This window comes from Sinocyclocheilus anshuiensis, unplaced genomic scaffold (genome assembly GCF_001515605.1).
Source record: "Sinocyclocheilus anshuiensis isolate Anshui unplaced genomic scaffold, SAMN03320099.WGS_v1.1 scaffold283, whole genome shotgun sequence".
Classification (NCBI taxonomy): Eukaryota; Metazoa; Chordata; class Actinopteri; order Cypriniformes; family Cyprinidae; genus Sinocyclocheilus; species Sinocyclocheilus anshuiensis.
This window is the reverse complement of record NW_015549605.1, coordinates 5546777-5559576: the sequence shown is the minus strand read 5'-3', so window position 1 is coordinate 5559576 and position 12800 is coordinate 5546777. Positions and strand designations below refer to the sequence as shown.

General features: G+C 36.2%; 1 protein-coding gene and 1 long non-coding RNA gene across 4 annotated transcripts; both read left to right on the top strand.

Annotated features, from left to right (window-relative positions):
* The first annotated feature begins 23 nt into the window (after positions 1-23).
* LOC107658956 (uncharacterized) lies at positions 24-1941 on the top strand. Its single transcript, XR_001630857.1, has 3 exons — positions 24-189; positions 906-994; positions 1160-1941. It is a non-coding gene; the product is annotated as an uncharacterized LOC107658956 (long non-coding RNA).
* Positions 1942-2650: 709 nt separating this feature from the next.
* Positions 2651-12515, top strand: LOC107658955 (B-cell receptor-associated protein 29-like). Of its 3 annotated transcripts, XM_016447697.1 has the most exons (9): positions 2651-2757; positions 3631-3719; positions 7425-7526; positions 7599-7699; positions 8961-9108; positions 9190-9325; positions 10226-10337; positions 10413-10513; positions 11353-12515. In XM_016447697.1, exons 3-9 carry the CDS (start codon positions 7435-7437, stop codon positions 11386-11388), a joined length of 726 nt encoding a protein of 241 aa, XP_016303183.1. In that variant the 5' UTR covers positions 2651-2757; positions 3631-3719; positions 7425-7434; the 3' UTR covers positions 11389-12515. The 3 variants fall into 3 exon arrangements, with proteins under 3 accessions (XP_016303183.1, XP_016303182.1, XP_016303186.1); XM_016447696.1 differs by lacking the exons at positions 2651-2757; positions 3631-3719 and adding an exon at positions 6787-6897; XM_016447700.1 differs by lacking the exons at positions 2651-2757; positions 3631-3719 and adding an exon at positions 6966-7012.
* Positions 12516-12800: the final 285 nt, after the last annotated feature.

Below are 12800 nucleotides of genomic sequence, written 5' to 3'. Positions count from 1 at the left end.
GTCTCACTTCTTCGGCTGTTTGACAACATGACGCTTGATGACAGTCACAACAACATCACGCTAAACTGCAGATTATTTGCTTGTTAAAGCTCTAAATGTCACTAAACCGCACATATTTCAGCTCAGCTGCAAACGAAACCAACACACTGTGGGATAAAACGCTGGAATCGAGTGTCATGCGACTCACCTGTAAGTAACGTGAACTTCTATGGTCTTGCACAATTGCACTATATAATAGTAGTTATGTTTCATATAAGTAATTGTGTCAGTTTATATGCGTGTATTTAAGATATTTCATAGCAGAGCACCTTTGTCAGTTCATTCAGATTAATGTAATGATGGGTCGGATGTGTTGCATTTCATGTGTCTCACTACAAAATGTTGATGAGGTCTTTAGCTTAAAAGCACGTTGTTTAAAAAAGATGTTTATTACTGGACAGCTATGTGTTCAGACAGTCTGGTGTTGTAGTATTACTGTAGATAATGTTAGACACTTAGATTGTGCTTGTTTTTTCTTCACTAAATCTATAATTCAGTGATGTAGCGATTCTAGACCACTAAAAACAGTGGATAAACAAGTTAATGCAAATTGTGTTTAAACATTTATATATTAAATATTTTTGAAACCCAATGTGTTCATGTATACACACATTTATTTAGTTAAAAACGTCTAAACTCTGGAGAAAAGTGCCATGAACCAAAATATTATTATTGCTACAGCATTACTGAAGTATAATATATGCTGCAATATTTTTTTTTACACTGCACAGGTTTAGGAATCCAGTTTATGTTGTCAATTTACATTTATAAACTCTTATTTAGACTAACTTTTTTCCATTCTGAATTTTTAAATAAGCAGTATGTCTTATAATAATATCTTCATGTGTGTCTTCTTGTGTCTCCAGAGTAAGGGATGTGCTGTGGATTGTAAAGCAGCGCTCTGGGACGTGTGGACAGACAGTGACTGTAATGATGCTCATCTGCTCGTGGACAGGTGATGTATCTCATGTGTGAATGTGTTCTAGTGCACTAAACATGTAGGTTACCATCATTTTCTTTTTGAGGGGCCTTCCTTTGAAAAGCAAATGATGGTAACCTAAGTAGGTGGGGAAGGGACGGAGGACGAATGTTTTTATACACTTTTATTTTTCTTTTCCAGTCTGTCTAAAAGCATAACCCCTGCTGGTCACGGCGCCGGACGCTCCAGAGGGAGACCGTACTGGTATCCCCCTTCTTCAGGCGCGCCTTCACACTCACTCCAGCATTCACACATATCACAGAGACCCGGCTGGGATCGAACCAGCAACCTCTGAACCCGTGAGGCAGCGCTCTTACCAGTGAGCCACAGGTCTCTTGTGGAGATGTGTGAAGGAACCTCTGTTTGACTCTTTACCTGTATGTGACCTGTGTTTTTCTCCAATAAAGCAGTTAAAGTGTGTGGGATCTGAACCCGTGTCTCCATCACAGCCGCGTCTTCAGAAACGTGTGTTTATCCACTGAACCAGCATGGACTTCACATTCATTTCTGGCGTTTGAGTGGTTTTGTTGGATGAGATCAATGTAAAGTAAGCAATAGTGGGATCTGAACTCAGATCTTCATGATTAAAACACAACGCTTGATCTCCTGCGCCTCTGAGTCTGTGGAGCTGCTGAAGGTTTTAACCAGGGTTTTATTGAGAGATCTGTGTTAAATGATGCATAACTTTGTCTGTTGTGGGATTTGAACCCAGACTTTTGTGTTTCAGAGTGAAGACTTTAACCACTGAACCACAGCTGTGATGTTCTATTGCATTTGTTTTTGATCTCTTAGATTTCAGATTTACCATACCATAAGTTTAGGCTGAGTAAAAGACAATCACTTCACCTTTAGGATTTGAGCTCATGTCTTTGTTGCAATTTTATTAATAACTTGTGTGTTTAACCACTGTTCTACTGGATTTCAGCGCAAATGAGCGGTTTACTATCTTTCCAAGTGTTTGCAAACTCTGTGCTTGATTGGAAATGATACAAGAAACTTTAACACTTGCTTGATTTGAATCAGTAATTTTATTTCAAAAGGTGAACAATTATCCTCTGTACCACAGAGACTGCACTGAACTCAGGGTTGTTTTTGGTCTTTTACATTAGCATTTATTACTATCGGTTTAATTTTTTTTTAAACCTCAAGACTGTGCTTTTTACATAACAAAATGTTTATGATCATTCATCATTGTGGAAAAATACCCAATTACTCTCGTGCCACAGCAGAGCACAACTCTAAACAGTCCATTAGACTCGATCTGCAGCGCTGCAGTTCACAAACTCACCACAGGAGGGCGACACACTGAAGTTCACTACAACGTCAGAACACTTCAAACAGTCCCTCCTGTGGTGAGTTTGTGAATTACAGCACTGCAAATACACAGAGCTTGTATACATATGTATAGTAACTTCGGCTTAGACTGGATAAAACATGGTCACAGCATCTGTGGGATTTAAACACGCTTCTGTTGAAGCTTCATGATTTAAAGTCTCGCATGTGATCTTAGCACTAAAACACGAACAGTAGAATGATAAAAACTAAAGTGCAGTTTTCCTCCGCTCCACTGGGCGGCGCAAGCGGGGTTCAGCTTCGGCTGCTGAAGACGCTCGAGTCACAACAACACGCGCAGATCCTGCAGATGACAGCTGTTTATATCGCTTCAACAACACATATTTCAGCTCAGCTGCAACTAAAATCCACACAAAATCCGATGAAACGCTGGACCCGACTCACCTGTAAGTAACTTTCCGCTTAAAGCCAATTTCTCTCGTTAAATGACTTGTACGCGCTGTACACGGTTGTTGTTGCGGTTCTTTCATAATCTCTGAACGAATCGCCCTCTGATAGCGACATTATGAGTGTAATAATGAGGAATCGCGCTGTTTGTCTCTGTTGACACTGGATTGATGTTCGAGTCAGCTGTTGTTGTGTGAAGCTGATGTTCTGCTGCTGCCTCCTGCTTCTCTTCTTCTTCTTCTTCTTCTTCTTCTTCTTCTTCTGACTGCCTTCACTGTTGCCAACTCTCGCGAGACAAATAAGCAACCGAAGCTCCCAAAACAAGCCCAATATTTTTTGATGATTTATTATCATCAGTATTATTTATTACCAATTATTTATTACCAATAAATGAGCCTGCAACATATTAAACTGAAACTACTCTTTTATCTAAAAAGTAAAAACAGAAGTTATTACTAGTAATAACTATATAGTTAGAGTTAGAGTAGAGCGCAGCCATTCAAATACTATTTTATTTTTAACATATGTAGTAATATTACAAGCATGCAGCAATAAACTACATTTGATGTAAGAGCAGTTTATAGTCAGTGACTGGACACGTTCGATGGGTTTCTGTAATCTTATTCTGATGTTTTGTAGATTGTTGTTTTCTGTTAAGTGTTTTTATAGGTTTCATAGTTATTTATTAATAGCATCATCAGAATGAAACTGAGACAAACAGTAGATTGAATCACAACATTAACTGAAGTATAATAAGAGTCTGCAGTGTTTTATAAATATGCAGCTTTAATGCATTTCTCTATTAACAACTTTTAGACTAGATATGAAATATGTCTAATAATATCTTCATGTGTGTCTTCTTGTGTCTCCAGAGTAAGGGATGTGCTGTGGATTGTAAAGCAGCGCTCTGGGACGTGTGGACAGACAGTGACTGTAATGATGCTCATCTGCTCGTGGACAGGTGATGTATCTCATGTGTGAATGTGTTCTAGTGCACTAAACATGTAGGTTACAATCATTTTCTTTTTGAGGGGCCTTCCTTTGAAAAGCAAATGATGGTAACCTAAGTAGGTGGGGAAGGGACGGAGGACGAATGTTTTTATACACTTTTATTTTTCTTTTCCAGTCTGTCTAAAAGCATAACCCCTGCTGGTCACGGCGCCGGACGCTCCAGAGGGAGACCGTACTGGTATCCCCCTTCTTCAGGCACGCCTTCACACTCACTCCAGCATTCACACATATCACAGAGACCCGGCTGGGATCGAACCAGCAACCTCTGAACCCGTGAGGCAGCGCTCTTACCAGTGAGCCACAGGTCTCTTGTGGAGATGTGTGAAGGAACCTCTGTTTGACTCTTTACCTGTATGTGACCTGTGTTTTTCTCCAATAAAGCAGTTAAAGTGTGTGGGATCTGAACCCGTGTCTCCATCACAGCCGCGTCTTCAGAAACGTGTGTTTATCCACTGAACCAGCATGGACTTCACATTCATTTCTGGCGTTTGAGTGGTTTTGTTGGATGAGATCAATGTAAAGTAAGCAATAGTGGGATCTGAACTCAGATCTTCATGATTAAAACACAACGCTTGATCTCCTGCGCCTCTGAGTCTGTGGAGCTGCTGAAGGTTTTAACCAGGGTTTTATTGAGAGATCTGTGTTAAATGATGCATAACTTTGTCTGTTGTGGGATTTGAACCCAGACTTTTGTGTTTCAGAGTGAAGACTTTAACCACTGAGCATGTGGAAAACTGGTGGTTTAGATTTAGTATAGTCTTAGACTAGTTAAAATGTAGTGATTGTAGGATTTGAACACATCTTTGTCACAGCTTCAGGACTGGAAGTCATGTGTTTAGCTACTGCACCACCGAGACTCTGACAAACACTGTGGTTTTCCTTTTGTCTTGTTCGTTGTTTAAACCTCGTAAGCACGAACAATGATCTCTGTACCACAGAGCTTATGAAGAACTTTTGTAGTTTAAACCTAACACCTTTTGTCTGTTAAATAGTAAAATATTTATATTTTAATAGTTGTCACCGTCATTGTGTAAGTTACAGTCATTGATACTCACCAGCAAGTATTTTTTATTTTAAATACAGGACTGTTATTTGGCTAAACCATAATAGTTGTTTAAACTATTTTTGGGTAAATATTTTTAATGTTACGATATTTTATTTTAAGCAAACCACTGTTCAAGTAAGTTATCATACCCTTTTGTGGTGATTTGACATATTTATACAAGTTTAAATCAAATGTAATAGCTTTAATGCACTATGCTTCTCCAAGAGAGTGAGATCAGAAGAACATACCCATAATGCATTGCAATATGAAAAGCCAATCAAAACTAATCACAAACAAGCTCCAAGTGCTTTTTATGAACTGCACAGCTATAAATCCAGCCTAACGATCTTAAAGCTCTGCTATACTTCTGCAAGACGGTGAGAGCAGAAGAACATATGACGCATTGCAGGAACAGCCAATCAGCACTATTTACACTGTCCTCTCTTCTGTTCAAAGTAAATAAATAAATGATGAATAGACCTAAATGTATTTGTAAAAAAAGATTTTGTGAATAACAACACGCAGCAAATCGTGTTCTCTGCGCCCTCCTGTGGTCATTTCTGTGAATTACACTACTGCAAATACATTTCAGTTTGAAGAGAATTAATTTGGCATGATTGTTTTAAATACAATATTGCTACAGTGTTACACACAAAACAAGTAACGACAATTAAAAGAAATCATTTAACAAAAACAAGCAACTATAAAAATTTTATTAAAATAAGGTTTTGAGTAAGGAATAAAAAATACGATTAAAAATATTAAATATAATAAAGTCTAAAAAGACTAAACGGGTTGTGCCCTCCTGTGGTGTTTTGCGTGTGTGTGAATTTCAGTGCTGCAAATCAACTTAAATTTAAAGTACTTTATTGGCATGCCTGTTTACATACAATATTGCCAAAGCATTATACACAAAATAAGTATTAAAATAATAAAAATATATATTGTTATGCTTAAACAATATTCTATTTAATTCTAATTAAATTAAATTGGTTGCGCCCTCCTGTGGTGATTTTGGTTAATTACAGCACTTTAAATCGAGTCAATGAACTTAAACTTGTTGCGCCCTCCTGTGGTGTTTTTGTGAATTACAGCTCTGCAAATCAAGTCTATTGAAAAACAGGTTGCGCCCTCCTGTGGTGATTTTGGTTAATTACAGCACTTTAAACCGAGTCTAATAAACTTAAACTTGTTGCGCCCTCCTGTGGTGGTTTTTGTGAATTGCATCACTGCAAATTGAGTAAAATAAACTTAATTGCTTTTTGCGAATTACAGCGCTCAGTCTAATTAACTTACATTGGTTTCGCCCTCCTGTGGTGGTTTTTGTGAATTGCATCACTGCAAACTGAGTCTATTGAACTTAAATGCGTTTCGCCCTCTTGTGGGGATTTATGTGAATTTCAGTGCTACAAAGCGAGTCTATTTTTTTATTTTTATTATTTATTTTTTAATTAATGCTTTATTGCCAACAACTAACTATGTACAATGCCATCTCCCTCTGTATAACAACATTTCACATGCATCAACAAGAAGGAACAAGGAAAAAGAGGGGAGAGAGGGTACATAAGCATCAGTTTACAGACAAATATATATTATACATATTTTACACTTCGATAGGATACAAATAGAGTCTGATCAAACAAAAATATCTGGGTAACTTGAGTTATTCTTTGTTAAATGTTTAAGATGCATCTGAGAGCGTTATTATTATTATTATTATTATCCCATGCATGATTGTTCTGTTCTTTTTAAAATACACGCTTTTAAGCTGTTGTTTTATATTAGCTGTCGGTTTTATTTATTATTTGCTCGTCTGTGTAAAAATATGGTATTTGCTATTAACAATAGCATGATTGCAATCATAGTATTTAAATATTTTCTTGTGAAAAACATTTGATTCGGTTAGTTGTGTGTTCATTTTTGTCTGTTTTCATGTCGACAGGCGCTCGCGCAAGATGCGAGGTGCGCGGTACAATGACGTCACTCGCGTGAGACGGCAGTGCTGTGCTGTGCGCGTTTAGTTTAGTTTTCCTGAATTGTGTGGTTCGTCCGAAATTTCTCTGGAGGTTCTCTTCATTCGCAGGTGAGATGTAAACATACCGCTTTTCTGCTTCTGTGGGTGGTGTCGTAATTTCTACTTGATCTGCGTTTGAGTTTTGTGTGGACTGTTCGTTTCCTGTTTGATATCATCTTACCCTGTACGTTGTTCATTTACACTTAATGTTCAATATAATTCAACACTTACGCATTTTTACTACACGAACATGGTTATATAAATCTGCGCTGCGGTCTGATAAGTGCACTATACTTCTAAATACTGTTATTATATGTTGTGTGTATGTTTTGTGTGGTAAAAACATGAGACATATGCTTCCTGTTAATAAACATTGTGTCAAAGTGTGTAACTGGAAGAAGCAGGTGAAATGTCATTGAACAAGACCTTTGATCCAGGCATAATGCCACAAGTAGATTATCTGAGAGTAATAACAGCTTTGATTAGTAAGGCATGAATTGGGTTTTTTTTTCAATGTGGTACATCATTACCTGATCGTATAAGTGTATAAAAGACTAACACATTTTTGTTTCTTTATTACTTATTTTGTCATACAGCTGATACAAAATGACATTGCAGTGGACTGCGGTTGCATCGTTCTTGTATGTGGAGATTGGTGTTCTCGTCATCCTGTGTCTACCTTTCATCTCCGCTGAAAGGTACAATGTTCCCTTGTAATTCACTTGTGTTCGCTGTTGTCCACTTGCTCTTACTGACATCCATGTTTGCAGATGGCAGAGTATTTTCAAATGGAGCATCTGGAACCATCTTTCCCAGTTCTGGAACAAGGGCTTTCTCACCATGATAATAATCCTCATCGTTCTCTTTCTAGGTATGTCATTTTCTTGTTTTATTGCCTTGTCTTAAAGGAATAGTTCACCCAAAACTGAAAATTTGCTTGAGGGTCCTCACCCTCAGGCCATCCAAGATGTAGATGAGTTTGTTTCTTCATCAGATTTGGAGAAATGTAGCATTATATCACTTGCTCAGCAATGGATGCTCTGCAGTGAATGGGTGCCGTCAGAATGAGACTCCAAACAGCTGATAAAAACATCACAATAATCCACACCACTCCAGTCCAGCAATTAACATCTTGTGAAGCCAAAAGCTGTGTTTGTAAGAAACAAATCCATCATTAAGACGTTTTTTAATTTCAAACCTTCACTTCTGGCCAAAATATAATTCCATAATCCATGATAATGCTTCCTTCAGTGAAAAAGTCCATCTCCTGTTGTCTCTCACAACAAAATCCAGCCACATATTTGTTGCTTCCTGTAAAAAAATCATTCTCATGTTGTCTCTCACATCAAAATCCACCCACACCCACATTGTTTAGAACCGTTTTGGCTTGTAAACAGAGCTTGATCTGTGCAGATTTCTCTCCTGATTCAGATGAGATGACTTTTTCACTGTAGGAAGCAATGCTATGGATAGAGAACTTATATTTTAGCCGAAAACGATAGTTTGAAGTTAAAAACATCTCAACGATGGATTTGTTTCTTACAAACACACAGCTTTTGGCTTCTCAAGACATTCATTGATGTTCTGGAGTGGTGTGGATTACTTGTGGATCATTGTGATGTTTTTATCTGAGCCTGGTTTCTCCCAAGGTTTTTTCTCCATTCTGTCACCGATGGAGTTTTGGTTCCTTGCCGCTGTCGCCTCTGGCTTGCTTAGTTGGGGACACTTCATTTCCAGCGATACCGTTGACTTGATTGCAAAGATACTATTTAAACTGAGCTGGATGTTGACATCACTGAATTCAATGATGAACTGTCTTTAACTGAAAAATTTTATGTTTACTATTGTCATTTTGCATTATTGACACTATTTTCCTAATTAATGCTGTTCAGTTGCTTTGACACAATCTGTATTGTTAAAAGCGCTATATAAATAAAGGTGACTTGACTTGACTTGACTTATCAGCTGTTTGGACTCTCATTCACTGCAGAGGACCCATTGCTGAGCAAGTGATGCAATGCTACATTTCTCCAAATCTGATGAAGAAACAAACTCATCTACATTTTGGATGACCAGAGGGTGGATACATTTAGATTGGAAATGACCCAAATTTGTGTTGTAACCCGCTGCAGACGCCCTGCGGGAGGTGAGGAAGTACTCAAATGCTGACCAGAGCAAAGACGCCAAACTGCACCCCAACATGTTTGACCACATGCACATGAAGCTCTTCCGAGCCCAGAGGAACCTCTACATCTCTGGTTTCTCGCTCTTCCTGTGGCTGTACGCATTCATAGTCATCAATGACATCGCCCGTTAGCAGTGTGTCTTGTGGTATTGAACTCTGGTGCTGTTTTCTCACAGTGTCATGAGGAGAGTCATCACTCTGATTAACCAGTTGGCCACGGCCGTGGGCACCAGCGCCGCTCTGCAGACTCAGGCTGAAAGCGCCAACAAAGCTGCCAAGAAATACATGGAGGACAATGAGATGCTCAAACAGGTTAAAAGCCTTAAAAAGCTGGAATCCCATGAAACCTGCATCATATTTCACACCGAAATCAAAAGGCTGATCCATAGAAATATTTTCAATCAAGAATTTAGCTGTGATCAAAATAATGCAAACACATTTTTACTTTAATGAAACCTGCAACACATTTCACCCCAAAATTAAGGGACAGATTTATAGAAATCACATTTTCAATTAATAATGTTATTTTCATGAAGATAATGCAAAAAAGTTTTTATTTTCATGCATAAGATAACTTTTTTTCTTTTGATTTTGGGTTGAAATATGACCTAAATCATATTTGTCATGAAAATAATGCAAAGAAGTTTGTACTTAAATGAAACCTGCACCAAATTTCACCTCAGAATCAAAAGACAGAAATAACAAATAATATTTTTAATTAAGCATTTAATTTTTATGAAAATAATGCAAAAAGTTTTCATATAATTTTTTTCTGTTGGGGTGAAATATGACCTGGACATTCACTTTTTACAGCAGTCACACATCTCTATAAAAGTTATCCAAGTGATAAACATGGATGAGAAGGAATAAAAGTAATATTTTCAATTAAGAATTTAATTGTCATGATATAATTGTCAAATAATTTTTATTTGATTTACTTGAATCAATGAAACCCGCACCACATTTTACCCAAAAATCAAAAGACAAAAATAAAGAAAAAAAATTTCAATGAATGTCATGAAAATAATACAAAATAGTTTTATTTTTTGCCAATTTTGGGGTAAAATACAACTTGATAAATATAAATATTATCAAGTTATCAAAGTTATAATCCTGGTTGAGGAGGAATAGAATAAATTACTGTAGTGTTTGAGGAACTGGTGTACTTAAAGTCCCTTTAGTAATAGAAGAACAAACTGTTGTCATCCTCAGGCACTTACAGACGGTAAAGGAGAAGGAGGGAAGACACAAGATCCAGAAGAGAACAAACTGCTGAAGAGAGAAGTGCAGAGACTGACGGAGGAGCTCAAGAGCAGCACAGATGGTGAGCACAAGCCAGACAGACACTCCACACTCATTCTGCTAAACAAATGACCTACGGCTGTTTGCTTTTCTGTAGCTCTGAAAAAGTCAAAGTCAGATTTGGACGCCATGAAGAAACAAACTGAAGGACTGACCAAAGAATATGACAGTCTCCTTCAAGAGCACCAGGAGCTTCAGGTAACACTCACCTGAATTTCAAACCAACCGTATGATATTACACACGTGCTTAGAAAGTAGCAGTTATTATCATTAATTAAATAAATAAAAAAAACAAAAAACTTTCCTTTAAAGCTGAAGTACTAAAATAACTCAAACTAACTATAAACTACATAAAGATTTATAAAAAAAACAGTACAAATAAATAAAATCAAAATAACTACTTTCAAATTAAGGTGAAGACAGAAAATGTAACTAAATATTTAAATATAACTAACAATTAATAAAAACTATATCGATATATTTACAAAAAATGAAAACGACAATATAACTTTCCTTAAAAAAACACGTTTAAAGTTGAAGTACTAAACATTAAACATTAAAATAATAAACATTAAAAAGTATAAATAAATTAATGAACTGTAATATAAAAAAAATACATATTTGTTAATATAAAAAATCTATTAAACTATTTTATCTCAGTGATACTAAAATAACAAAGTATTAGATATTTTAAATCTGTATTGTTTTGCATGTTTTAAACAAATACTGTATGACTACCATGTTTCAAATAATCCCATCAAAATTTTGTAATAAAATAATAAACAGTAGAAAGATTAATTATAATTTATGAAATCTAGCAGATAGAAATCAAAATACAAATAATAATTTAAATCAATGTTAATAAATTACACTTATACTGTAAATGCTAATTAATATTTTGACAAATTAGTAAAAAGAGGTTATTTGTTATAGATAAACAGTAAGGAATATGTGACCAAGAACAATACAAAATCACATTTACAAATTACATAGAGAATCGCTTTTTTCTTGTTTTGTCTGTTTTTTTTTTGTTTTAGAATCAGCTGGACAGTGGAGACAAAAAAGACAACTAGGCAAGTGGACGCATTGGAAACCTGTATGTTATTGCACGATAATCACGATCATGCTCAGTTCCTCCCACATGCACTCACCTGGTAGCTTGACATGCAAACTGTTATGAGTTCTCAGTTCATGACATCACATCCTGTCAGGTTACCTGCTCGCTACACATCTGATGTAGCAGTTTTCTGGCTTTGATCCCTCTGGTTTTGATGTTGAAGCAGTGCAGCGCTGTATTTTGAGATTGCTGCATAATGCAGCTGTCTGTGAATAGAGCGACTGAAACCCAACACTCATTGATGTGTTTACAGGAAACTGTAGGTTATTTAGTCAAAAAGCCATAGTGACTGATGTTTGCATGTCGCATTGTGATATCCCTCGTATTGCTTTCCTTCTCCTCTGCTCGATTATCTCCCTTATTTTGTTTAAAAGTGCATATCAAACCAGGTTAGTCATGCAACATCCAGGAACATGCAAACATGAGTCAACAGTAGTTCTGAAGTACTTTTCCACAGCAATATTTCCATTCATATTTTCCAAAGAAGACATAATGCAAGCCTATCTAAGATGACATACATTACAGGCTATGTTAGTTATTTGATCAGCTTTAATTAAGAAGAATAAAACCGTATACACATAAACAACAGGTAAGAAGTAAACACATCACAATGAGACCATTTATTTCCGGGCTGAGCAAACAGTCTGTTAGCGAGCGGTTAGTGTGTTTGTTCTCGAGTCTGGAGAGGTAGGTCAATTACACCTGAGTTCAAATGCTGTTAGTTGTTAAACGAATGCTGAAATGTGAAACTAAACAGATTTCACAGTCCAATAGAGATAAGTGATCATTTCTTAATTTTGAGTCCATTTGAGGTAGATGGCTTTGTGTGATCGATGCTTAACATTTTTTAATCTTACATAACATGTCCAGGCCATATTTCACCCCATTTTGTATAAAAGAAAATTCATGTATTAAGGTTTTTTTTTTTTTTTTGCATTTTTATTATAATTTAAAAATTTTTATTACTATTAAGCACATTTTTATGGAAACTTGTTTCAGCCATGGGATAAAAATCTTTAAGGTAATTGTGACGTTTTACCTCACAATTCAGACTTTTTTTTTTTTTGTTTCTCAGAATTGCAAGATATAAACTTGCAATTGTGAGAAAAATGTCAGAATTTTGAGAAGTCGCAATTAACTTAAAAAAAAAATTTTTAGTCCATTGCAGAAACAAAAAATTGAGAGAAAAAGAGCTGCAATATATAAACTCTGAATTTAATAATTCCAATTTTTTTATATCTCGCAATTCTGAGTTTACGTCTCGTTTTTTTTCACAGAATTGCGAGAAAAACAACGTAATTAATATCTCACAGTTACGATGTTTTTCTAGAATATTCAGTTCATTTACAAAAACAAACGTCCAGATGC